Source organism: Pyrus communis, chromosome 16, assembly GCF_041283825.1.
Source record: "Pyrus communis isolate YQ-2024b chromosome 16, ASM4128382v1, whole genome shotgun sequence".
Lineage (NCBI taxonomy): Eukaryota > Viridiplantae > Streptophyta > Magnoliopsida > Rosales > Rosaceae > Pyrus > Pyrus communis.
In genome coordinates, this window is record NC_142580.1 from 2,734,156 (window position 1) to 2,761,955 (window position 27,800).

General features: G+C 36.0%; 3 protein-coding genes across 4 annotated transcripts; 1 reads left to right on the plus strand and 2 right to left on the minus strand.

Moving 5' to 3' along the window:
* Positions 1 to 7,105: 7,105 nt before the first annotated feature.
* On the plus strand, positions 7,106 to 11,797 carry LOC137731556 (leucoanthocyanidin reductase). Its single transcript, XM_068470688.2, has 5 exons — positions 7,106 to 7,563; positions 7,679 to 7,819; positions 7,921 to 8,158; positions 10,599 to 10,802; positions 11,196 to 11,797. The coding sequence occupies exons 1-5, from the start codon at positions 7,360 to 7,362 to the stop codon at positions 11,465 to 11,467; spliced, it is 1,059 nt and encodes a 352-aa protein (XP_068326789.1). The 5' UTR covers positions 7,106 to 7,359; the 3' UTR covers positions 11,468 to 11,797.
* A 3,328-nt stretch (positions 11,798 to 15,125) lies between these two features.
* On the minus strand, positions 15,126 to 20,468 carry LOC137731667 (uncharacterized). 2 transcript variants are annotated; one of them, XM_068470848.2, is made up of 14 exons: positions 20,095 to 20,468; positions 19,148 to 19,238; positions 18,929 to 19,013; positions 18,718 to 18,787; positions 18,481 to 18,550; positions 18,039 to 18,108; positions 17,873 to 17,918; positions 17,517 to 17,766; positions 17,224 to 17,429; positions 16,989 to 17,063; positions 16,100 to 16,160; positions 15,867 to 15,947; positions 15,679 to 15,758; positions 15,126 to 15,570 (listed from the first exon to the last, which is right to left on the minus strand). In XM_068470848.2, exons 1-14 carry the CDS (start codon positions 20,229 to 20,231, stop codon positions 15,492 to 15,494), a joined length of 1,401 nt encoding a protein of 466 aa, XP_068326949.1. In that variant the 5' UTR covers positions 20,232 to 20,468; the 3' UTR covers positions 15,126 to 15,491. The 2 variants fall into 2 exon arrangements, with proteins under 2 accessions (XP_068326949.1, XP_068326948.1); XM_068470847.2 differs by lacking the exons at positions 15,126 to 15,570; positions 15,679 to 15,758; positions 15,867 to 15,947; positions 16,100 to 16,160 and adding an exon at positions 16,462 to 16,647 and having other exon boundaries at positions 20,095 to 20,447.
* A 3,654-nt stretch (positions 20,469 to 24,122) lies between these two features.
* On the minus strand, positions 24,123 to 27,459 carry LOC137732994 (transcription factor bHLH30-like). The gene is made up of 2 exons (XM_068472220.2): positions 26,449 to 27,459; positions 24,123 to 25,461 (listed from the first exon to the last, which is right to left on the minus strand). Exons 1-2 carry the CDS (start codon positions 27,013 to 27,015, stop codon positions 24,973 to 24,975), a joined length of 1,056 nt encoding a protein of 351 aa, XP_068328321.1. The 5' UTR covers positions 27,016 to 27,459; the 3' UTR covers positions 24,123 to 24,972.
* Positions 27,460 to 27,800: the final 341 nt, after the last annotated feature.

Sequence of the window (27,800 nt, forward strand, 5' to 3'; positions counted from 1 at the left end):
ATGATACATATCGTGATGCATGTGTGTTTAACCCAGTTAATGGAGAATAATTAATTTATGTAACCGACTTGATATTTTATACATTTTTAGTTGAATTCGTGAACTCCCTTGATAGTTTTTAGCGTATTAAACAGCTGATTGGCCGCATTGTAATTATTTTATATGTTAGCATCAAGGTTCTAAAAGACGTCAGACGTTAAGCAGGCAGCAGACTGGGACCTAGCGTCTAGGCGGAAGCCTATACAACTAGGCAGATTTAAGTAAACTTATTATATATTGTGAAATAAGTGTTTTTTTATACTTAAAAAGTACATAATTGCATTTGGATACATAAGTTGAAAAATAGAATGATATATAGATTAGAGAGTAACAGAACATATTGAAAATATGGGAACCAGAATATAATGAGTGTGCATTCAAGTATTCAACAAGTCTCTTACAATTTATTAAAAAAATAAATACAAAATGAAAGTTATCTATTTTATATCTATGTGAGAGTTGCGATCTAAGTGGGTGCCTAGGATCTAGGCAGGCGCCTAGACTGGTTAGGTGGGTGCCTAAGCAGGTCTAGGCACCATTTCTTAATTTTCAAACGCCTAGAGGCCAATCGGAGGTGACACCAGCAGCCTAGGCCTGGACCAACCGTCTAGAACAGTGATCAGTACTAATTAATTCAACAAGTTAATCATTGCATATTCTTCAGCAAACTGACCTCGTTGTGTATCCAGATGGTTTCTTTCAAATACATCAGGTCCAATGGAGTTATCTGATTCGTCACGCAATCATTAGGGTTTTTAAACATTTGATTCCTTATCATACATGCCCAGCTGCTCACCCAAGACCAACATTTTATCGTCCAGATTCCAACTTGATATGTCTAGATTTGATTAATGCTGATTAGAAGGATATTAGAGAGTGACGTTGGATTTGTATGCTGATTAGTTGGAAATTGGAATTGATGTTAATTATAGACCACAATTGTGAGATCTAAAACTTGTGAACACCACGATTGTGAGATCTAAAACTTGGTGTCCCCCCTCCGTCTGCGTGGGTGGAAATCCATGTGGATGGTTCCTTTCTTGCTGCTTCGAATCTAGGAGGTGTAGGTGCGGTATTTCGCTATGAAGCCAGTAGTTATGTTGGAGGTTTCGTTTGACAAATATCTCCTGCATTGAATCCCACGATGGTGGAGCTACTAGCTGTCCATGATGGTGTTTATTGGGCTGTGCAATGGAACTTGCCGCAAATTATTGTGAAAAGCGATTGTTTGCAGGTTGTTCAAGCTATTGGAAGCCTAAAGCAGGGTTCTTCACACATGGATTTATTAGTGGAAGACATTCGAGCTAGCTTGTGGATCTTTGAGGATTCGCAGGTTTCTTATGTTTGCCATACCGCCAATGTCGCGGCTCATTTTATAGCCAAGTTGGCTATTTCTTATACCTCTAATTTTTGTTGGTTTGAGGAACCTCCGAACTTGATTGTGGAGACCCTCTTAGAATCTGTATGAGATTTTTCTATCTTAATAAACCACCACCGTTTCAACTCAAAAAAAAGAAAAAAACTTGGTTGTCCACATTCCAATTTGATATGACATGTTTGAAAGCTGATTAGTACGATATTAGAGAGTGAATTTGGATTTGTATGCTAATTAGTCGTAGCTTGGAATTGATGTTAATTATAGACTATAAAGGTAGGTTGAAACTCACGACCTAAGTGCATTAAAGAGAAAAATTCTAATTATCAGAATAGTCCATCATCGGTAAGTATGGACTAATATGTTGATCGTGCTGATTAAGAAACAATTTTATTTTGTTGATTAATCAATTTTACAATAATTGTAACCAAATGCCACCTACATTCTTTTGACGAACGTACCTCTTACACTACAAGAAGTAAACTCCAAGTTTTTGAATTAAGTAGTTGTATTATTGCTGAAGAAAATTCAAAATGTGACTACTGATTAATTATAAGAGTGCAACACCGACCCTACGACCAAAACCAAAACATAAATGTTCAAACAAAGAACGACATACAAAAGAATAATCAACGTAATCGGCATTGCATTTTTTTTCCCTTACGAGGATGATATGCCATACAGTTTAAAGCACATGGTTTTAATTTAAATAGAAAAGTAGAATGATGAGGATGGTTAATGGTGTTTTATGGACATATGCCATAATATTATCAATTAGTATAAACACTTATTACAACACGAACATATTATTGATATCATTTGGTTTCATGATTGTCACGCAAAAAAATTATTCGATATTTTCCTACTATTTGTCTTTTCAAATGCATATGCAATATTATTAAGATTAAGCGGTATATATTTGATCGTAGAAGAATTACAATGCACATGCAATATAACATTAAAAGAAAAAATAGTATTTCATCCTAGCTAGAATAAACATTAATACGAGGAAAACTTTCTCTAATGATCAATTTCAATAGTACCAACCTAATGAATTTGAATGCAAAGTTAAAATAATTTAGAGACGCGCAAATCAACTAATCACTCAACCACTAAAACAACATTTACTTGAGCCACCAATATAGATCAACATCACGACAATATAAAGCATCAAATTCATACCGAAAGAAAATAAAAAACTCTCATGGTGCAAAACACATGGCAACTTATGCCCAATTTCTATACTTATTTTTTTTCAAAAAAACATACTAAAAACTAAAAATCTTAAAACTCCCAAATATTCATGTACATGTGCAAAACCCATGTAGTATTGCAAAAACTCACGCTATTATATATGTACTCAAAAAATTAGTTGGGTTGTCATGATTAAATGTTGTATGCAGGGTCAACTTACCATATACATCTTAGTTGATAAGCTCCTTCTTAATTACTTTTTGTTGATAAAATTAACTCCTTAATTACCTTTTGTTGATAAAATCCTGAAGCTGTGAAGTTGGTCATGTCCGATCAAGTGTCTAACTTTAACCGATTTCTTGTCTTGATGGTCGAAGCATGATAACGATTAATTCCTCATCGTTAACGTTTTTTAGCCCAAAAAAAAAAAAAAAAAAAACCAACGTTAACGTTTATGCACAAAATGATGTTGTAGGTGAAGAAGTTGAAGTTCTACTATAAAACTAATTAACAAAAATGGAGAGTAGTCTAACTACTTATAAGCATATGCAAGGTCCCATCTCTTGTCAATGTGGAATTCATTCTCAACCGTATGTGCCTTGGCTGGTGAAACTTTAAACTTCAAACAATTAAAGTAGCTCATTGTGAGGCTTGGCCGATTCCTAACCTCCACCCCTTTAATGCAAATACTGTTTGTTTAAAAAAAAAAGAAGGTAAATTAACTTTCGTACACGTTAAGTATGCGCAAAAAATGATGTGCAGTTGATAGGGTTTTTGAAACCAAATCCCTTAAATTATTGTAATAGTTTCGTACTCTCCCCATCTCTTTAATAATAGTAAAAAAAAAATAATAATAATAAATTAAAGAATGACTAAACAATCTCATATTTTGTTCTTTTATTTTTTATTTTTTATTTTTTATTTTAAAGGGGACAACTAGTGGCAATCCATGGTTCCACTCTTGCAGAGCCCAAAGAGGCTTTAGGGAATTTCACCATGTCCGTGGCCACAGTCAAATAGACTCACCAATTCGGAGTATCGAACCTAGGACCTCCCACATTTTTTTTTTGTTTAGTCAATGTATTGTAATAAATAAATACATGGTTTATAATGTTTTACGGATTCCAACTTTATATTTTCTATACATGCATTCCGGATTCAAAACTCCACATCCCTTAAATTATGATAATAGTTTCGTACTCTCCCCTTCTCTCTAATAATAGTACAAAAAATAAAATAAAAAATGACTAAACAATCTCATATTTTATTCTTTTTTTTTTGGGGGACAACTAGTGGCAAGTCATGGTTCCACTCCTGCAGAGCCCGGAGAGGTTATGGAGAATTTCACCCTACCCGTGGCCACAGTCAAACAGACTCACCAGCTTGGAGTATCGAACTGAGGACCTCTCACATTTTTTTTGTTTATCGGGAAGTTGCTGTGACATCCCACATCGCCCAGGGGAGTGATCCTTATATGTATATTCCCATCCCTACCTAGCACGAGGCCTTTTGGGAGCTCACTGGCTTTGGTTTCCATAGGAACTCCGAAGTTAAGTGAGTAGCGCGCGAGAGCATTCCCAGGATGGGTTACCCATCGGGAAGTTCTCGTGTGAGTTCCCAAAAATAAAACCGTGAGGGAATGGTAAGCCCAAAGCGGACAATATCGTGCTACGGTGGTGGAGCGGGCCCGGGAAGTGATTCGCCCCGGGCCGGGATGTGACAAATTGGTATCAGAGCCTAACCCTGGTCGCGTGTGTGCCGACGAGGACGTCGGGCCCCTAAGGGGGGTGGATTGTGACATCCCACATCGCCCAGGGGAGTGATCCTTATATGTATATTCCCATACCTACCTAGCACAAGGCCTTTTGGGAGCTCACTGGCTTCGGGTTCCATGGGAACTCCGAAGTTAAGCGAGAAGGGGGCTAAAGCAATCCCATGATAGGTGACCCACTGGGAAGTTGCTCGTGAGTTCCCAAAAACAAAACCGTGAGGGAATGGTAAGTCCAAAGCGGACAATATCGTGCTACGATGGTGGAGTGGGCCCGGGAAGTGATTCGCCCCGGGCCGGGATGTGACAGTTGCAGTCTACGCTCTTACCACTAGGCCATTTATTGTAGTTAATCTCATATTTTATTGAGTTTTACATGAAAAATTTTATCGAATCATTCATAATATGTATGATTTTAATTATAAATACAAAATTTTATGAATTAGTCAAGAACTGTTTTGTGAAGGAGTGGAGACTTGTATAGTTGTTTGAGCTATATGCTCTGTCGATTCCAGTAATTAAATCTGTAAACTCGAAAGACGAACCTAGCTATTGTAAAACCAACAAAAACAATCATATTAGTTTGCATTCAATTTTGTTCCTGAGAATAATTTTATGGGGCATTTTGATATAGATGCCTTAAATTTGAATTTTTTTTTAATCAAACATCTATAACTTTTAAATTTTTTATCAAACATTCTTCTACTAATTTTTAATTAAAAATTATGATTTTTATTGTATTTAATTAACCAACTAGTTCAGAAAATAATATCACAAATATTCTAAAATCACCACAAACATCCTATCTTATCTTATCATAATTCGTTCAAAATGAAATTTTCTTATTCAAATAATTTGTTGTTTTAAATTCTAAAAACACATAAACATCCTATTAACATACAATTATGAAATATAACATGCACATATATTAAATATAACGTACCAATCATTTGCTACGTTATTGGTACATTATATAAATTTAATCTGGGTACGTATTAGTATTTTGGTACATTATAAAATATTGCTTTTGGTACGTTATGCAATTCTTTATTTAGTACGTACCAAATTATTAGTACATTGTATTATCCTTATTTTGGTACGTACAAAACTTATGGTACGTTATGTGTAAGTTGTGTAACCCAAAAAAAAAAAAGATAACTTTTCACATTAAAACATTGCACTACAAAATATTTTGTCAACTCTTAATAATTAATTATTGGAATAAGGACTCAATTTGAATAAAAATAAAAATGTGAAAACTCTTAGTTCACGTTTCTACTATAAGTAGTTGTTAAAAAATTCAAATTTATTTTCAATTGCATGAAATTAGGCAGTCTAGTCTACATCTCAATTTTAATTATAAACGACTCTTGTTTTTTTATAATCTATATAAAATGTTGAGTTGGAAATTGGAAAAACTATATTTCATCCAATTAATCTTGAACCCTAGTAGATATAATTGAATCCTTAAATTGAGGAAGGGATGAGATTCCATAAAAATAACAATAAATTAATGAATATTATTGAGTGTTTTTTTTTTTTTACATAGAAATGGATTTAAAAGAATTTATAAAATACTTAAATTAAGAATATACCTGGAATATAAAATTTAATTAAAAGTAAAAGCACTTTAATCAAAAGTTGAAAAATAACAGATGTTTAATTTAGAAAAATCTAAAATGAAGCATCTAATTCTAATTTATCCTAATTTTACATTCTAGTGGATAAGCTGATGACACATCTGTTCTGCTTTATACTTATTGACAGTAACTGCACGTACTGCAGTACAATATCATTTTTCCAGAAAATGATACGTTTCTTTGAATATAAGCAAAAGTGAGTCAAGAGAAACCATTTGATTGTATCGTGCAAAAACCATTTGATTGTAGTTATTTAATATATAGTAGTACTAATCAAACAATTTGATTGTATTCTAGTAGGTCAAGAGAAACCATTTGATTGTATCGTGCAAAAACCATATATCAAGTTAGCAGTAAAAATGGAATTAAGGATTCCGGAAATGTTGGGGTTCATTTGGACAAATGGATTCCGCTCTACACGTTTAGATAAATATATTCAATATTATAATGTCAAATTGTTTGCTTAGACTATTATAATCCATATATATGTCAAAAAGAAAACGGAAGAAAAGAAATGCGTGTCAAATGACACGTTACAAGTAATTATTTCAGATACATGCAAAGTATTAGTCATTTAAAGTACGTTCAGGTTTTTTCGTTAATGTTGCAAACTGAGCCTCATTATCATATCCAAATAATTTCTTTCAAACCCCCCAATTCAAATGGAATTATATTTAACTCTTCAAGCAATCATTAGGGTTTTTCTTTTTTAAGATCTTCTTCTACGGAATAATCTCATCTCTAGTCCTTCTAGAGTGTAGAGTTTGATTGTGAATTGAATTTTTACTCCACATGTAGCCAAGTTCTTTGATGAAAAAAAAAAAAACAAAAAAAAATCTTTTTAGGCGATGGGAAAAGTGATGATTTCCATCTGGTGGAAAACGATAAAACATACTAAAGTTAAAAGCAAAACCTTGCCCTTGCGTTTACCCTTTTTTCAAACCTTATCAGGTGGACCTCCACCTCCATCAAAGTTGGACAATTAACTGTTTCTATAAAGCTAGCTATCAGTCAACGCATGAAGCAGAACACAGTCAGCTACACTTCAAAACATTTGATCTATATACACCAACAATTTCGTTGAATGGTAGATAAAATTACATCAAAGGGCCTTCCCCTTTGCCTTGTGCTTAAGTTAGTAACAAATTCAACGTACCCCTCAATTTCTAGACAGCATACATATTCTTCTCTATATATATTGTTCCCATACTTCACAGACTTCGCGTACCTCTATTGTGTCAATATCACTTGGGAACAAAGGACCTTCAACTTGAGGAAAAAAAACAAAGAAAGAAGAAGAAAAGTCAAGGCTTCTTTAGCAGGAAGGAAGAGTAGTAGCAGCCATGACTGTTTCATCTTCTCTTTCCGTTGCCAAAAATGGCAGAGTCCTCATCGCCGGTGCCACCGGTTTCATCGGGAGGTTCGTAGCTGAAGCCAGCCTCGCAGCCGGTCAACCCACGTATGTTCTCGTCCGGCCCGGCCCCCTGCACCCTTCTAAGGCTGACACCGTCAAGTCCTTCAAAGACAAAGGCGCAATAATCTTACACGTATGGAAATAATTCTCTGTGCAAAATATATCCTTTTTTTTATGACTTTACATGCATTTATAATTTTTGTTCACTTTATCATGTTTTGATATGTTGTAATATTGACTATTTTCAGGGGCTGATTTCTGATAAAACCCTAATGGAGGAAATGCTAAGAGAGCATGAAATCGAGATAGTAATATCAGCCGTGGGTGGTGCCACAATATTGGACCAGATTACCCTAGTCGACGCCATTGCGGCAGTTGGTACAGTTAAGGTAAATATAAATTATATGCTTTTTGGAAAACAAAACCATATAAAAACCAAAATATCTTTATATATTTTGTAATTAATTTTTCTGCAAAATTTATTTGGCAGAGATTTTTGCCGTCGGAGTTTGGACACGATGTGGACAGGGCTGATCCGGTGGAACCAGGGCTCACCATGTACTTGGAGAAACGCAAGGTTAGACGTTCCGTCGAGAAATCCGGGGTACCCTACACTTACATTTGCTGCAACTCGATTGCTTCTTGGCCCTACTTTGACAACACCCACCCTTCTGAGGTTCTGCCACCGTTGGATCGGTTCCAAATCTACGGTGATGGCACCGTCAAAGGTATGATAGACACGTAGACATTTTGTTTGTGAATTTGCAGGGGTACAGTTTTCTTTTAATGTCGTTGAAGCTTAAAGCAAGGCCAGCTAAAAGAGACAGATATCCGTAGGACTCACTTTTGCTTATATTCAAAGAAACGTATTATTTGATCCAAAATAAATAACTAATTTATCAGTAATAATACAAGTCATCATGCAATTATTTCTCCACTATTTTTACCATCAAGAGTGGAATAATTCTTAGAGTAGACACTTAACAACCACCGCAATTATAATGTGAACCATTATTGTTTCACCAACTAAAGTCTAAGTAGTTTAATTTAGGGAAATAATATCTACCATTGGTTAATTCTAATTGACAAGACAACTATTATAAGCTTTTTTGAAAATGTTTTTAAAATGATAAAAAATATTTTTAGTGAAATATTTTGGGTTCTAAAATCACTTAAGGTGCTTCTTTAAGTGATTATTTAAGGTGCTCCCTTAATTTCAATCATTTTATACTTTCAAACGAGTCCAATATTCATTGACATAAAAACAAAAAAATATTATTTTAAGTCATTGCGGTTAGCCAATGGTGAGGATGTATAAGATGAAGGAGAAATTTTAGAAAGTGATACTTATCTTAATTGATGAGGGCAGTTATTTTTATTGACCTTAACTGAAGAAATGAATCATTTTTATTGATATATGTTAAAAAAAATGAAATGACCATTTACCGACAACAAAATATAAAATTATCTACGACCTAAACCAATTTTTTTATAAAAAAAAAAAACCTAAAATAATATATGATTAGGTGTAAGTCACTATTATCATATTATTATTTAATAAGTATAAAATACCTCTTGAAATAAATAATAAATAAAAGTTAATAACAATTTCTATTAATTAATGAAACCCTATTTGTCAATCAAAAGAAGATGAAAATACTACTTAGTCTTCTATCACAAAAAAAAAAAAAAATATGATGGGCAATAATGTAATTTCATAGGTTCAAATTTTACTATTTTTTATTGAAGTCTCACCTACAAGTGATATTAAAATACCTCCAATATTAAAAAAAAAAAAAAAAAAAACCTCCCGCTACCCCCACATTCTCTCTCTCTCTCTCCTTTTCTCCTTCTCATTTTCTAAAAAAATATGTTCATACACACAAAGTATGTAGATAAATGCTAGTTATATTGAGGATAGTTTATTAACGAACGAACTGTTTTTTCTTTTGTTCTGATTTGGTAGCAAGAAAACCTTTTCTTTTCTATAAAAGTTAAAAATTTTAGTGTACCAAAAAAAATATGCTATCCACACACCTCGACGATGAGGGAGGGAAGAGAAAGAAAATACATGTTACTTAAAACGGTTAGGATTTGGCCCAACTTAAGTTTTTTGCGAGGGACTTTTATCATGGTGCACATGTTACTTACGTATCTAAATAACAACTGTTAAATTTATACGAACGAACGAGATAAAACTTTAACTTAAGTTACAACCGGGATGCCAAACCTTGAATTACAGAATCCGGTAGTTGTCTATCTTCTCGCTCTGGGCGTCTGTCTCTCTCCTTCCTTCCCTTAGCCAAAACCTCAGTTCCTATCTAGATCTAGAGCACTGCTGCCATCGCCAACAACTCTTTTGAATCAGATGATGGCCGGGTTAAGTGTTTGTGTTGATAATTTTGGAGGAAATAGAACTTGGTGGAGGTCCTGGGGAGGAGTGGATTTGGGTGGCTTGAGGGTTTTTGATAGATGGAGAGTTGAGTGGTTAACGGAGGTACAGTCGCCAACGGATTATAATCTTTGGGCGGAGGTGTTTGGCCAACGGTGGGGAGAGGTAGGGGAGGTGACCATGAGAAAGAGGAAAAGGTGGCAACTTTCGGCACCCGTTAAGGTTGATAGGTGGGTAAGAAGTAAATGGGTAAATCAAATGTGCACGTAGACGTGCTTTTGGTGAGGGGTGAGTAGGATGGATGTGCGGAAACATGGAATTTTGAATATTCTAAGCCGCCCACGTGTAGGGTACTCCCTTCTCCTCAGCACCAAACTTGTCTGCTCTTGTTAGGCCGCCCAACCTCCGGCCCAAAGGTGGGGCCCACTTTAGTCGGTCCCACAGTTCATTTAGTGTTCAATATATTATTATTTTCCAAGGTTTAAATGTCTCTCCATCGACTAGTGGATGTTTTTGGTGGTATGTCACTCTTGGTACGATGTACCTGCCATTAATTTCCCAGGTACGAAAGAGAAACCTACGTTATGTATATTGTTTGGTATTTTACTAATATTACACATCATGCACGTAAGCATTTTTGTAGTATTCAAGCTTACAGCTCGGCTTTTGATATTATTTTTTACTTTGTTACACAAAATTTAAGGCCGCAACAACGATAATTATTGTCGGCACAATCTCCTTGAATGACATGAGTTTTGTTTGATTTTTGTACACAGCCTACTTTGTTGACGGTACTGATATCGGCAAGTTCACAATGAAAACGGTGGACGACATCCGAGCAATCAACAAAAATGTTCATTTCCGACCGCCGAGCAATTTATACGACATCAATGGGCTTGCATCTCTGTGGGAGAAGAAAATTGGCCGGACCCTCCCTAGAGTCACCGTCACTGAAGATCACCTACTAGCCCTTGCTGCAGGTCACTTCCCTCTTTAATCTTCTTTACCAACATTTAATTAGGCATGTGTTCGGGACCAATCGTTTGATGCCATAAATTAATGATAGGAAAAAAAAAAAAAAACTATATATATATAGCAGATGTTGATTAGGTCAGTTAGCACCGAAGTAATATGTTCGTCTTTTGAACCTGAGATCGGAGTCCTTCATGTAGATTAGAATGGTTTAAACAAAATTCTAAACTACTCTAATATACATGAGAGAAATCAAAACTTGAATACATGGAACCAAAACATTGCTTCGGCCAACTAATCTAACCTACATATGAAAATTAGACTAGTATAGAATATATATATATATATATATTAAGTTGTCAACATGTAATTTGTAACGAGTTAGAATTTACTAATTGCAGAGAACCGTATACCAGAAAGCATAGTGGCCTCGTTCACGCATGACATCTTTATCAAAGGATGTCAGGTTAATTTTGCGGTGGAAGGGCCTCGTGATGTGGAAGTGGGAACTCTCTACCCTGGAGATTCTTTCAGGACCTTGGATGAGTGCTTCAATGACTTTCTTCTCAAGTTGAAGGACAACCTAGAGCTACTGCAAGAGGAGGAGGATCAGAAAGTCTCCACCGAAAGCACCGTTGTGGAATCCAGGGCTGTGACTGCCACTTGTGCTTGATCAATCTATCCGAATCAAGACCGTCGACGACGAAATTCATGTTCTGGATTTATTACTAGGAAAAGAAATGTTCCAACGGTTTGGGGGTGAGCTTGTTATAAAATTGGTATGGAGGGGGAGGGTTTCTAGGGTTTCTTCGAGGAAGATACTAATTTGATTGTTTTTTTCGCTGGACAAGGAAACTGGATTTTCATTTTACATTGTTAAAAAGAATTCCAGTTTGTTGTGAATGTTGGATAATTCAATTCAACGTAATAATGTAATAAGTCTGGTAATTATTCGAGATTATTAATTATTCGATATGTTTAAGAGGGATTCTTATCCCGTAAATTTGCAATGCTAACAAGCTTTTACATTAACAAGTATTTGACTAAGACAATGTGTGCCCCCTTTTTGCGTCAAAGTTAGAATTCATTTCTCCGTATTTTAGGTTAAGTCAGCGTATTGCTCCAAAATGAACCAAAACAACAAGTTCAAGACGAACAAAACCCTTTGCTTTTCCATCGGTCACATAACTTTACAGATTGTAATGACATTACATAAAGGTGATTGAAAAAAAAAAAAGCAGAACTGAATTTCGATTACGGGATTCTTCACTTACCTCAATCGTGTCAAAAAAATCACTTGGATAAAAAGGACCTTCAACTTGAGGGGAAAAAACAAAGAAAGAAGAAGAGAAGTCAAGGCCTCTGTAGCAGGAAGGAAGAACAGCAGCAGCCATGACTGTTTCATCTTCTCTTTCTGTTGCAAAAAGTGGCAGAGTCCTCGTCGTCGGTACCACCGGTTTCATTGGGAGGCTCGTAGCTGATGCCAGCCTCGCAGCCGGCCAACCCACGTAAGCTCTCGTCCGGCCCGGCCCTCTTCACCCTTCTAAGGTTGATTCCGTCGAGTCCTTCAAAGACAAAAGGGACCAGAGTGGTCTCGGGACCACCCGGAAGCTTGAATAAATGGTTGTGAGAATCTCGTACGACCACCCAAGCTGCTTTCAATCAAATTCAACTTTATAAAATATAATATACCTAATTATTTGTAGCTCATATTCCTCATGCCACCTGAGCCAGCGAAGGCCATCAACATCAATTTCAGAATTTTTGTAAGTTTTCTAATTTATTGTTAGTTCATACTTATTTTTAGTGTTAGTTCATACATATTTATTATTAATTTGTTAGGATTTTTAGTTTTAGTTTTTTATTTTATTTTTTAAGAACACTAATTAAAAACAAAAGGCTGAACAGTGAATACATATATGCAAGGGTCTTTGATAATGGTTTTTGGTAAGGGTTTTTGATAAAAAGTCAAACAATCACACACTAACGGATTTTAAACTAAGTTCAGCCTTATTCATTGTTAATTTCTTAGGTTTTTTTCATATCTATTTTAATGTTAGTTCATACATATTTATTGTACATTCGTTAGGATTTTTTTATATTAATTGAATTGTGGTACAATATATATATATATATATATATTTTTTTTTTTGTCGAAGTTGTAGCTTGCCATTTATTTTTCAATGTTATTTTCATTTTTTTTTCTAGAACTTTTATATTAGAATCACCAATGTTAAAATTTTGGATCCACTACTGCTTACATGTATAGAGAGATAATTCTCCGAAAATAATTATCTCTGCAAGAACCAGGGCTCCATGTACTTGGAGAAACGCAAGATTACACGTTGGGTCGAGGAATCTGGGGTGCCCTGCACTTAGTGTCTTTTTGTTTTTGTTTTGGAAAACGCCCTACACTTACTTTGCTGCAACTAGATTGCTTCTTGGCCCTACTTTGACAACAACCACCCTCCTGAGGTTCTGCCACAATTAAAGCGGGCTTTTTATTTTATTTTATTTATTTATTTATGAGTACATTGATATTTTTACATTAAGAGAATATGAAATTCGGTAAAGCTACACAATGAGCAGTTTAATTTGACATCGAATTCATCATCTACGAGATTCGAACCTAAAACCTCTTTATTTCCAAGTGAAGAGAAATACTATGAGACCGTATTACTGAGCAACTAAAGTGGGCTATTAGCTCAATGATAAAGCGCGCAATTGTCGTTGTGCCTAGGCTGTTAGATCGGTTCCAAATCTACGGTGATGGCACCGTCAAAGGTATGATAGAAACCTAGATATTTTGTGTGTGTGAATTTTTTTTTATTTTTTGAACAATAGTTGTGAGTGTGTGAATTTGTAGCAAATATTTTGTTTTTCCAATTAATTAGGGGCACACATGTTTTCCTTTAATGTCGCTGAAGCTTAAGGCAAAGCCGGCTAAATAGGAGAGATTCGTAGGACTCACTGTTGCTAATAAGATTCAAAGAAACGTATTATTTGATCCACCTTTATAAAGTAAACTGAAAAGAAAGAAATAATTTACTAGTAATAATAAAAGTCATCATGCAATTATTTTTACCATAAAGAGTGCAATAATTCTTCGAGCAAGCACCTTACAACCGCAAATACACTGTGAACCATAGTTATTTATTTCACCACTAAAGTCTAATGAAGTAGTTACGTTAGGAAAATAATATCAACCATTGGTTAATTCTAATTGAAAAGAAAACTACTATGATCTTGTTTAGAAGAGTTTTTAAAATGATTAAAAACGCTTTAAGAAAAATACTAAATACATACCTTCTTATGCTTTAATAAAATGCCATATAATATAGCAACCTATCTTTTTCGTACTTTTGTAATTAATGGCCACATGTACACGTGAGTAACAAGACATCACGCACATTAACTAGTGTTCGAAGAAAGAGAGTTTCTCGAACGAGAAAAAAAATCTAATGACTTTACAATAATTGAACAAAAAGCTGTATAAAATAGACTTTTCATGTACAATTCTGTAAAATGACAGTAAGAATAATTTATCGCTCAACTTTTCTTATGTTTTAATAAAATGTCATATAATATGGCTTTTTCGTATGTTTTAATAAAATGCCATGTAATATAGCTACCGACCTTTTTCGTACTTTTGTAATTAATGGCCACTTGTACAGGAGAATGACAAAACATCAAGCATATTCACGGATTGTGGGACTGCATAAAGTGGGCCCCATCTTTTTGGTGGGCTGGGCACGGCCCAACAACCACAGACGAGTTTGGTGGCGACGAGAAAGGATTCCCACCACAGGTGCGCTGCTTGGAATAGTCAAAATTGCTCGTCGCACATCCATCCAACTCACCACAAGGGCGCTTCTCTAGTGCAGATGTCTATATGCACATGTTATTTACACATTTACTTCTTAGCCGTTAGATTAATCTTAACGGCTGATGTTGAAAACTTAATTTATGTTAGAACTGGATATTTACGACACACGAAGATCGTTGAAACTCGAAAGTTGCCACTTTGTTCCTCCTTCTCCTGGCCGCCTCCCATACCTCTTCCCAAGAGTGGTTGGCGATGGCAGCAGTGCTCTAGGGACCAACTCATGTAGGCCCAAGAACCGGGGCATAACCTCTCTTTTGCTAGGTTTTGTTCTCTCAGCAAAATCAAAATAATTCAAAAATGAAAAATGAAAAACAAGTTTTTCACGCATAGTTAAAATAAAATATTTTACCAAATAAATAAATAAATAAAACAGGATTCGCATGTAAAATAGATTATTAGAGGAAGAACATTTCAGTAATCATATTGATTTTCATTCTGATTCATGTTTATTATTAAACGACTAATACGGTTCAATACTATTCATACTCCGAGTCCAATAAAATTCAGTAAACAGTTTTAACAAGAATCCGACCTTGATTCTACCTCATTCCAACTCCTCGATTCAATTCCTCTCATTCAGAATATAGATTAGTAGACGAGCCATAAATGTAAAGATATGGACAAGAAAATTCAATCAACACCTTTGAAATTGGTGACTAAAACGACATTATATTTACAACTTTTTTGGTATTATATTACAACATGAAGGGCATGGGTGAAGAAAGAAGAATTTCCAGCTTCCAATTGCTTGATTCAACCTAAAATCACAAGCAACTTAAGAGTTCTGGAGCTGCTGGTCTTCAGGCCTACTTTACACATGATATATCGGCAGTCGCTGTTCAATGCAGACACGGCATATGGGGCACTTTTTACACTTCTCACAACATGTGCTGAAAATGCATTAAGAATAACGAATTCGATGAATCAAATCAACGTAAATTGTATACGCCGGTAAATAATGTGCTGCGAGGGTGTGAATGGGTACATGAAGAAGGTACCTGCAAAGAACGTGATGCCGGCATGGAAGCAGGACTACATTAATCTGTTCTTCAAAGCATACTCTACATAGGATCTTTTCCTGCGGGATCCGGCAAAAGCAGGTAAGGCTCGTGACATTTATGAAAACAATATTGAAATTTTCGTTATTCGTAATTGAAAATATTAAAAGTCGCAGTTGAAACATTACATTCTGAAGTCTTTCGTACTCCTGCTGGCTAAATTTCGTGATTTCTGTTTGCTCACTGAGTGCAGCTTGCAGTTTCCAAATCTGAGATAGGAAAATAGAAGTATTTAAAGGACTATTATTAGCTGACATTACATGTATCCAATATCAATTAGACGGTATAACAATGGTGAAACCAAGACAAATGGTTCAATTAAGAGGCAGCCGTCGGCCAAGAGAATAAAAATGGTGTTTACCTCCTCAACAAGGTCCGATCTAGGCAACTTCTTCACTATATCGGGTGAAAAGGTGTTATACCTGAAAAAAAGATCGAAGCAAAAATTGACGACGATGACTTTACAAGATACATCTATTTTCATGCAATGTAAATGGCATCTATATATGCAACAGAACTTACAAGGGGAAAAAACACATAAGAATCAAAACGGCAACATATTCTATCAATGCAAATTAGTTCTTTTAGTTGATTAAGGTCATAGCGGGGAATCGTTTTAGCAACTGACGCAATGGAAATACGAGGCACAAACAGCATGACCTGTCTAGATTACTGAAGGAAGAGGAAGGAATTTAAAAATGTATAGCAATAACTAAATTTTAATTTCAGGTGAAAAGAAAAGGATCATTATAATTCCGTTGAGAAATCCTTTACATTACAGTCTTGCTGTTTCTGAAATTAGAGAATCAGTACAGAACAATCATATGTTACTAAGAGAATATTTGTGAGTGCTTTTCGCAGCATACAAACACTCCTTATAACCAAATAAATGCATCCGTTAGTGTTTGCCTGAAACAAATAGAAGCTTTTTGGGGTTAGAGTACTTTAATAGAAGTGCTTGAGCTTCCAACAAAAAGTGCGATCGATTGGTCAAAAGTTAAAAGATGGAAGAATCAGTGTTCCTATTTCAGAAAAGCATGAAAGCATGTGTGTGCATTAACACGCCTTGCAGAAAATCCAGCATCTAATCTACAGATTCTACACAACATTTTGAGGTCCTTAAAACTTCTAAATAAGAGAAAACAAGGACTCTTTAATATTGTTTCAACAAGAAAGCAGGAGGTATGGAGAAAAATTGCCTAAATATTGCAGAAAAAAATGCAGCTATGAAGAGTATAGAAATCACAGACCCTGAAGCCCCTGCACAATACAGTCTAGCCTGTTCCTCTCGACTTCCTTCGTCAATCGACCACCAGCCCAATAACCTGCCAACAGGATGGATCATAACTAATAAGACAACAGGATGAAATGAATCATAACCAACAATAATGGCCATACAATAACTTGAATTTTGTTTCCAGCTTGTTGGAGTAGAGATCTCCAAAGGATATCTAAATTTTCCATTTCGAAGAAATGAAGCCTGACCTTGAACCACGGCGATAGAATCCAAAATACTCGCGAACTTTTGATGCTATGTCCATGTATCTTACAGAAAAAACTCCATTATGTACTAAAAGAACAAGTTTCTCTGTTAATCTATATGCGGAAAACAAAAGACCAGCTCCTTGCAGTAAAAGAAGAGGAGCAAAAAGAACTGGAACTGGGATATGCCTGGCAGCCGATGGCCTCCCCTGAAATGATAGATAAACTTGAGACGATGACATGCTGAGAACATTCCAAACTACCAACAAATAGGTTCTTTTAAACACTGAATATACCTCTAAGTGCATAAAGAGTAGGATCTGGAAAATGATCAGAGGAACTTTCATAATATGCCCACCGATATCCTGCAGGCTGCATACTACATTCTCGTCTTGATCTTCATCTGAAGAAACGACTAAGCCACTATTCCAGTCAAGGTATCTTACGTTCATTGAAGATGAACAGGGTTCTTGAATGTGAGCGTGTCTGTGAATAGCTGGATTATACCACTTTGTGCAAACAAGAAAGGCAAAACCCTGTGCAATTCTGTAGAAGGATATACAAAGGTTACTTCAGCGGATGAAGAAAAAGAATACTAAACATTAAATTTGAAACACTATTGTATACACAAATGCAAATGTAGTTCCAGTACCCAAAGTTTATGAATAAGTCCCACCAGCCTAGAGCAGAAATATCACCTGTGCGTCGAATAAAGTTAATCAGGCCGAAGCAAGGCATCATGACATGGTAATGTTATTGCTAACAGTAGGCTAACAAGGATATATCACGCGGCAACTACAGCTCAGAACTAAGCTTACCATTTATCTTTAAAAGAGTGAATACTGTGGCAGCAAGAAAGAAGACCATGGATATAGAAATCCAGAAATGCTGGAAGCCAAAGATTGGTAAATTTAGTATAGAAAGTATAAATGACTTTAAATTCATATAATTTCCATAAATACAATATACACAGACAAGGAATATATCACGCACCAATTACCATCTTTATATTCACCGCCTGTCCAAGGGAATGCAGCTTTAATTTTTTTTCATTCCCAATAACAGATATAATTATCACTTTTCAGCATGCCACATAAAAGTTGCTCGTAATAGTACAACAAATGTGCCAGAACAAATTGACAACCGTATATTTCAAGTCATGCTCGTCACTTGCATTCATTTAAGAGAATTATTACTAAGAATAAGAAATGCACTTTCCCAACTCAATCATCATATGAAAATACAGTGGAAAACACTTACAGGAAGCGTTTCCCATATCACATCATCGTTTACGTGTTCATCGTCTCCAGGCATTAGAGCCTTACACATCCTACACAATAGAAACATTAATTACTTGAGCTGTATTACAATTTACTTAACTGAAACATCAAATGATACATTGCAAGTTACAGAGTCTTACAGAAGAAATTAACAAGATCTTTTTCAGCTCAGGTCGATGTTCAAATTTGGAAATATGATTGGAAGAAATAGAGATACCTGACATTATCAAATAGAATTGCTAGTTCAAATGCCAACAAGGGTGCAAAGACAATCTTCAAGCTTACAACTGCACACATTAAAGTTCACCAAGAAGTAATCATAAGTGACTGTCTGATAATTCATTTATCGACCAACCAAAAAGTAAACATGTTATAGATAAAGAACATGATTTCAGTGATCCTTGTCATTAAGTATGTTGCCTGTATACCATATCTGCTCTGAAGGTATATACAAAGCATTAGTTCAAATGCGACAAGCAACGGTGTCGCCATGACAGCATGAAAAGGTGCCCACTGCCCATAAGAAAGAAATATTTACTTTTTTGTTGCTCAACTTGAAACATAAATAAATAAATTGGATTGTCTATGGAAAAATGATAACACGCGGTGGGGACAAATGCCGAAAAAATGGAAATACAATCTCATACATTGCGATCATTAGGCAGCTTTGGAGCAGGTAACGAAAATCTGCCTCGTGCTACAACTACATGGAACAGCCAGAGAGGGGAAAATATGATCCTGCAGTATTATGAAAACAGAACACTATATATTCAATCAATCCCGAAAAAGTCAGCTGAGCTTTAGAGGTTTAAAGAAAGTTATGCTTCATCAAAGATATTCAGAACCCTCGAGACAATTACAAGTAACAAAACCGAAACCATCATGCAGTTTTCTTACATGAGACGTCCTCAAAAGGTTCTTTCGACATTCTTCACTAATCAGCTACAACTACTATGCAAACGCAGCCGCCAGTAAAACCATGGAAACAATGAATGGCTTACACCTTGTTAAGTTCTTAATTAAATTGGTATGTTTTCAACTCTGTTTTTTTATAGATTTGGCAATGCATTGGTTAGTTTGAACTATCTTGCAAAATGGAAATCATTGAGCATCGAAATTGCCGATACCGAAACATTGTAGTCCACATAAGAACTTGAAACAGAAAGCGTAACAAAACCTAACTAAAAACATCACATAAAATCCAAAGATCTCGAGCAAGAAACTTCCACGATCACTGAAAATGCATGCCCAATAGAATCAACTACGAGCCCAAGAAGGAAACTTTTTAAATTAGTAAGCAGAACCCACAAGTTTTTTACTGGAAAATTGAGGGGGGTTCTCAGCAATTCACTCTCTAAACAAAGAAATTTGAACCCACAAAGGTAAAAACTTCACAAACTCACAAATGGGTACCTTTAGTTTGCGAGAACAATGCGGTAAAAATCGAAAAAGCTACAGTATCTAATACTCTCTCGGGTAATAAAAAATTCAAACGCATATGAAAGATTCCGTTTTTCCCCTATTATTTTCTCTCAGTTTCTCGGCAACCAAACAACAGGCAACAAAAAAGCAGAGGGAATAGAAAATCACGAACCACCAAGGGTAGCGGACGGAACCGTGGAGCTTGAGAACGAGGAGAGTCGTGAACGTGAAAAGCGACGCGTGGGCGACAAGTGTTTGGAGAGACTTGGCCACCGACCGCCACGTCATCACTCTCCTCTGAACCAACATTTCCTGAAAGTACCGCTGCGAAGAAATTGAGGTTTTCTGTCTCTGAATCTCTGTCCGCAGAGGACGGAATTTACAGGGGAGTGTACCGACACGGTGAGAGAGCGGAGGAGCGAAGAGGAAGGGCGTCGGAGGTCTCAAAATGATCAGATGAAAGACAGGAAAGGAGACTTCTTCGAGGTTATGTTTGAAGCGTCGTTTGTCTTTGTTTCTGTTTTTTATTTTTCATTCTTCGACTTCACTTTCACGCTAAAGGGTTGCTTGCGGGAGTTTTTTTTTTGTTGACGAAATTGCCCTTGAATTACACTGCAAATATTTTTCATTTTATTTTTTAAAATTTATATTATTATTAAAAAAAGCAAGGATGCTTGAAACTATTACGACGAATTTAAAGAAAAAAAAAAGTTTCAAAACCAAAACGTATATGTAAAAACACAACGCTCATCTATTAGAGTGCATATATGTATTAGTCTTTTAGAACTTTACATCGTACAATAATGATTTTGCAACCTAACCTTAATTAAAAGTACAATTAGAGAGATACCAAAATGATTGTTGTATGATGGGAAGTTCTAAAAGAATAATACATATTTGTAATTGGAATAATCAATTCTGGGTTTGATTTGATGTTTTAAGAGCGGATAAGATTTGAGAGACATTTGCTATTGGAATTACAAATGGGAGGCACAACTGTGATTCTTTTGATTTAAAAGGGTAATGTGCATTGGCATTTTGATTGCGGCATCTACTTTTGTCTATTTTGATGGTACTTTCAATGTGGTTTTTTGTCTTTAATTGGAAGTAAGGTTCTCTCCCTTCTTTATTTCTCTCTCGTTACTTCTTTTTTGAAAGAGATTATCTCAAAGTACGATTTTCTGTATCTTATGCTATCTTACAATTTAACGTTAATTCTCATGTAAATATTATATCATAAATATGAGGTGGCAGAAAGTCTAGAGAGTCCTACTTTTGAGAGTCCCTTTCGTATTTCTCTCTTCGGAAAGTTTTTTATCGAAGTCCGCATCACCAGCGTTTTCTTCGTTTTCTTCCAACACATTTATTTTTGTAAGACATTTTGTTTTTGCACACCGTAAAGGTGATCAAACAATACATCATTTAATTGAGACGCAATTTTAATTCATAATATTCACGAGTCTTTAATAGATTGATTTTTCTATCTTATACTTTAATCTGATATTTAGTAAAGCATCATTTTCAATAAAAAAAATGTTGATTTAACTGTTTAGTGTATATCTTTTACTTTTCCTATTGTTTTCTTCTTTTTCTTAGTTGCTGTCAAAACATAATTGGCTCGTTTGTTTAGTTTGGATACCTCATCATATTCAATGAATGTTAAATAATATGGACGTCGTTTTTTTATATTTTGTCTTAACAAAGTCATGAAGAAATCTTAAACCAACTATTTTAATGAGAATTACAAGGGATAATTTTTCTCCATAATATGCCAATTAAAGGTACGTTTGAAAGTATATGACTGAAAGCTTCTTTTTTTTATTTATTTTTTATTAATGAAAGTGTCAATCTTTATTAAAAATACAAGTGAATTATAGAAAAAGCACTAAAAATGCTGGCTTTCAGCCTTTTCTGACCACAAATCTGGCAAAGCTTTTTTTGATGAAGGTGTCAATCTCTATTGAATGTACAAGTGAATTATGGAAAAAGCACTAAAAATGCTAGCCTTCAGCCACAAGCCTAGTTTCTATACCAGTATCGGGTTTTGAACTCTAAACCTCCAATTTTTAGTTTGAAGGAAGTCTCGCAATTCACCATTTATTATTAGGCCACTAGCTCGTGGTTTATATTACTAAAGTTGGGTTATTATTTTATTTCTGAATGGAATACGGGCCATTGAGAAGTATTGAGGTTTTGCTTTCGTAACAAACTGATCACGTGATACGTCGGCCTATGTTTCCAGTCCACTGAAATATTAGATCAGGTTAACCCAAACTTTAGGGCCCAAAACTATTCAAGACATTATGCTGCTCGGCCCAAAATATACATCTCTTCCTATTTACAGCCTACGGGCAGATTTGTATAGGAGTCGGTGTATGTAATTGCTCTCAATCGAATGCTTAAAAAAAAAAAAAAAAAACACATACATTGTGGATAGATTTGACTTTGTTCATTGCCATCAGCCAAAAGTTGCATGCATGCTTCATCTTGCCTCGAGGAGGAAAAATTTTACTCCTAATTAATTGTCAAGCCTTAATATCCACTTAAGTTTTATAATTCAATCATTGTGTGGCTTACAAAATCATCGTATATTAATAAAAGTAATCTGAAATTATGGACAACCTTATTGTTGATCAATTAATCTGACCAATTTCAGTAGAACAACCATATTTTAACATACTATTAAGTATTAATGCAGCACCCCATGCTTATGAGGCTAGATTTCCCATAAATTATATTTGAACCTGGTGCATGATTAGGGATGGGCAACGGTTATGGCGGGCGGGTAACCGCGGTTATTTACCCATAACCGTTTATTTTCATACTTGCATAACCGTTTACCCGTTGGGTAATTTCATAAATGATTATACCCATATCCATAACCGTTTACCCATTTAACCATAACCGTTTACCCATTTAACAATAACCGTTTACCCATTTAACCATAATCATTTACCTGTTTACCCGTTTTTGAACCCATTTATTCTTTTATTTTTATTTTTTTTAACAACTTAAAAATTACAAAATAAAATTTTATCATAATTTTCATTTTCTAACAATTAAACACCGTAGATCTGCTTCGTGCTCGAGTGATGTTGTAATTATGTTATGATTCTTTTGGCCTATCGGTTTTGTAGTTGCAGCGTGACTTCCCATTAATCTAATGACATGAATGGACATTAGTTGGACCCGTGTAGTGTATTATGTGCAAACTGGTACTGTCGCGGTGTCACCTGAATGAAATATGTTTATCTGATGTTCCCATTGGTTTAAAATGACACCTTAATTTGTTCTAACGATCTGTTTCTAATCTATCTTTCAATTTATGACCGGCGAGGAGAGATAGATGAGCGGCGGAGATAAGAGAGAGGACAACGATGAGGGAGAGGGCAATGATGAGGGAGAGGTGAGCGGGGGATGGGGCGTTTAAGACTCTGAGTCTGGTGGAGAGATTGAAAATTTAAGGTTTTAATTTTTTTTTTAATTTTACATATATTAAATTAAATGGGTAAATGGATGTCCGTTATAACTGCGAGTAATACACATAACCGATGAATACCCATTATAACTACGGATAATACCCATAACCGTCTATTTAAATTTTACGGATAAACGATTATACCTAGAACCGTTTGTTCGTTTAAACAGTTACCCATAACTGTAACCATGAACTTTAAATGGACGGGTAACTGCGGTTACCCAAATCCATGGGTATTTTGCCCATCCCTATGCATGATATCTAACTACAATGTTGGAAGCGGCTGCATAGGCCCCAGTCGATCAACATATACGATCGAGCTATAAGGCAATATTTGCCTGCAATGACGTTGTCATAATTAATAGTTTGTACTTCGAGTACGTAGTCAGGTAATTAATTTAAGTTAATTTGTGATCCCCCAACCAAAGATAAGAGAGAAGGCCAAAATGAAACTTAAGGGAGGTGATATTGTGCATCTTCATGCAACCATGCATATACGTAACCATAAGACGCTAATACTTGTACTTTTAGAAGATTATATTGATTACTCCATATCAACATGCTATATATAAACATCGCGCGCGCGCGCGCGCGCATACATATATACATACATATATATATATATATACACACACACACCAATAACCAAGTGCATGTATGATATATTCCTCCAAGAAATTAAAGGGTGACAAAATAAAAGAAGAGAATATAAAAGATCCAAATTAAAATACACAAAACATATATATTAATATGTAGTAGAATATGTACATTCATGAGTGGTACTTGTGCTCTAATTAAATCAGTAAATATAAGTCATAAAAGAGGTCTGATAAAACTGAAACTGGATACCTCGCACTCGCCCGTTAGGGTTTTGATTGTTTTCCTTTCCTAAACAATAGAGCTCATTACCAAAAAGAACAATAGAGCTCTGTACGTACGAATTGTAGCAGTAAGAATGGAGAGTGGTACAAACTTGGTGACCAGTGCTGGTGGCCAATTTTGTTGTGGGGACGACATTACACACCACATGACAAAACGACATCGTCACCATTATCATTACCACAAGAGAACTGACTAGTGAAACAGTACTATATATATGTAGTTCCACCAGTACTACAACTGTTCTGATCAATTCTCTGATTAGATAGAGAGTGATCAACAAAACTAGTAGCAAAAAAAACAAAAACCCCAACACATAACACAGACAGACTGCAACTTTGAGTTGAAACCGGATCAAATCAAAGACCATGATGTACGTTAGTTTCTATCTTTGGATTTTATATAAGGTTTCTCTCCTCACGAAAAAGATCCCTCACTGTTTTTTCCCTTCCTGGCAAACCAAAGCCCTTCTCTCTCTGCATATCTCTCCATCTCTCTCTCTCTCTCTCTCTCTCTCACCAATTTTTTGGAGTAATGCAGGTGGTACACAAACCTCACCATCATTACCCATTTGTGCACTCACGGAAATACACCACAACAAACACGCCAAACGAAACAAAAGAACAAAAACCACCAAGAGAAATAAAAGAAGTTTAATTAAAACTAGTAAACCCTAGGCATGACCTTAATTAGTCAGAGGGACCTGTGTTCAAGGATATTGATGTTATTAGTCCTTTGTCTCTTAGCACTCCCTGTGGAAGATTGATCCTGATCGCCGCAGCCGGTCTTCTCCATGACAGCCTTCAGCGCTTCTTGAATCGAACTTTTACAATACTGTTGATGCTGCATTTGTACTTGCTCTCCCCCGCTACTACTCCAGTCTTCTTCTCCGGTGATGAACAACACGTTCTTCACACGTCCGCCGAGTGTGGTGATCTCGGCTTTGAGCGTTCTCAAGCGCAAGGATTTCAAAGTCTTGATTAGGTCAGGCAGGAGATCCGACCGGTCCTCACAGCAAAGCGAGGCCTTTATCACAAACTTACCATCCTCGTCCGATGCATCGTCTAATAGTAGTTCGTCGGTTTCGGTCGGTACTGGACTCGTCTCAGCGATCAGGGAAGTTTGGCGTTTCAGCTCTTTCACGTGTTGTATCACTTCTGCTAGCAATGACGCTTTGTCCGTCTATATCACAAAAACCAAAAAGAGACTTAACAAAAACACCGCCTGTATCCAAACCCTATTTAATTGGTTTAATGCTGGATTAATATTGCATTCCACCACTAAAAAAATTAGGTTAATTAATTGATGTTATTTTGAGCAAGTGACATTCTATCACAGTGGTGGAGATGAGTGTTATCTTTGCACCACATCGTTAGTTTGAACATTGTCAGCTCCCTAATTTAACATTTAATCTAACAAATTGATTGGTTGACAAAAAGAAAAAAAAAATGTTATTTTGATGAATGGCGGGGTTTTTGAAGGAAGAGCATGGGATGGGCGCATATAGTGACTGACAAGGGTGCTACTTTGTCTGGACTTTAAGTTCTTGATTTCTCGAACATGGTTTGACTGATGGGCGATATATATGATATTTCCGGCAAGAAATTTCCATGGGAAGCTTTTTAACTGCTCCATGGTTCCTCTTTATCATATCAACCCTTCGACATGACGCTTACTCTTCCTTTTTCATTGGTTTTTTTCCTTTTTCCTTTCTCACCTCGGAACTACCACACGACTCAGAAAGAAGAACCCAAAAGAAACAAGAAAAAGATGGAGAAGCTTATTCATAAAATGTAACCTCATTTCTAATGAACGGTAGCTAGGTCTTGACTCTTGATGGAAGCGTGCATAATCTTAAAGCCTACTAGAATCTTAAGATCCACAGAGATCTTGGATTGAAATATAAAAGCTAGCTCATTTCAAACAAAACAAGAGAAATCGAAAAAGCGTAGGAAAAAGAGAATAATGTCCCCTATATAAAATACAAAATGTTGCAGCTCGCTGGAGATGGTGGGTAGGTGATGGTTAAGAGGGGCTAGGTTCAGCGTTCAATCTTCTGATGTAACAAAAAAGAAATTATGTTGTAAACGCATGATATATCACCAATATATGGATGAGAGGTGTTTTTTTTTTTTGGTCGTTTCCTTATTATTTTCAGTATATACTTACTTTGGTGGTGCTGGGCAATAAGCTGCGCAACTTGGCGAGATGATTGTTGATTCTCTCTCTTCGTCTCCTCTCAGCCTCGCTGTGACTCTTAGAAGCGGCGAGTGCCTTGGCGTCCATGATTTCTTGGGCAGTCAACTTACCTAATTCGGCCTGAAGACCGAAAGCGCCCGAACCCGGTTGAACCATCGGTCCAAGCGTCTCAGACAAGATTCTGAGGTGGTGGTGGTGGTGGTGGTCAGACGCTGAACCGTCGTATGTGAACTGGAGAGAAGGAGGTCTTCGGTTGAAGAAAGAAGCGTAGGATGATGACGACGGAATTTGGGGAGGAGTTGGGAGGAGAAAAGGATCGTGGGCGGTTGGGTTGTAGATCGGTGGGAGAGTCCATGGCTGCAAGATTGGAGTTGGAGGAGGAGGTTGATGATCATGTGGAAAAATCAAACCACCTTGTTGGTGCTGTTGCATCTGATGATGCTGTTGTTGTTGGAGAAACAAGTGTTCTTGAAAAGCTTGTAGGTTTTGGACTGACTGAGAGCACTCCCCTTGATCTTCTTCCTTCCCACACATCATCTTCCCTTCTCGCGTATATTTCACGGCTTCTAGCTAGGGTTTCATAAAACGATGAAACTAATGATTGTAAAAGCCACGGAATTGAAGATAAGGATGAAGGGGAATCAAAGGAATATAAATATATATATGTATATGTATATGGAGGGTTTTGGTGTTTATGGATGATCGATGTTCTTCTATCTCTCTCTTGTGGTTTTTGTTGTTCTCTCTCTATCTCTATCACTCGGGTAGGTTTTTTGATCTGCCACGCCTTTGTGGGCTTTATGTTTGTGGGGGTGACGACCCTTTTTATCCTTGGTTTTCAACTGAGCTTTCCTTTTCCTTTGTGCTTTGTTGGTATCTTTTTGCTTCCTTTGTATTCTTTTTTCTTTTTTCTTTTTGTTTTTTTTTTTTTTTTTTGCACTCTCCCCTCTCTCAACTCTTTTCTCTCTCTAATCCTGTGACTCTCTCTCTCTCCACCCTTTCCACTACTCTAAATACATAGTCTGTTGATTACTGCTAGTCTCCTTTCCTTTCTTCTTACGGCATTCTCTATCCATTCCATTCCTGTAGCTTTCAGGGTGGGGATGGATCCCTTCTCTACTTTATTCATTTTTCCCTTTCCAATATTTTCATTTTTAATACACATTATACATAATTTAAACCCAAAAAAGCATAATCTCCATGTAAATAAAGTAGCAATTTCTTTGTTGCTTTTTGATTGGTTCAAAGCAAATAATTACTCTCTGGGAGTGCAGTAGTACTACTGAGAGAGAGGGAGGGAGGGAGAGGATTGAGTGGAAGGC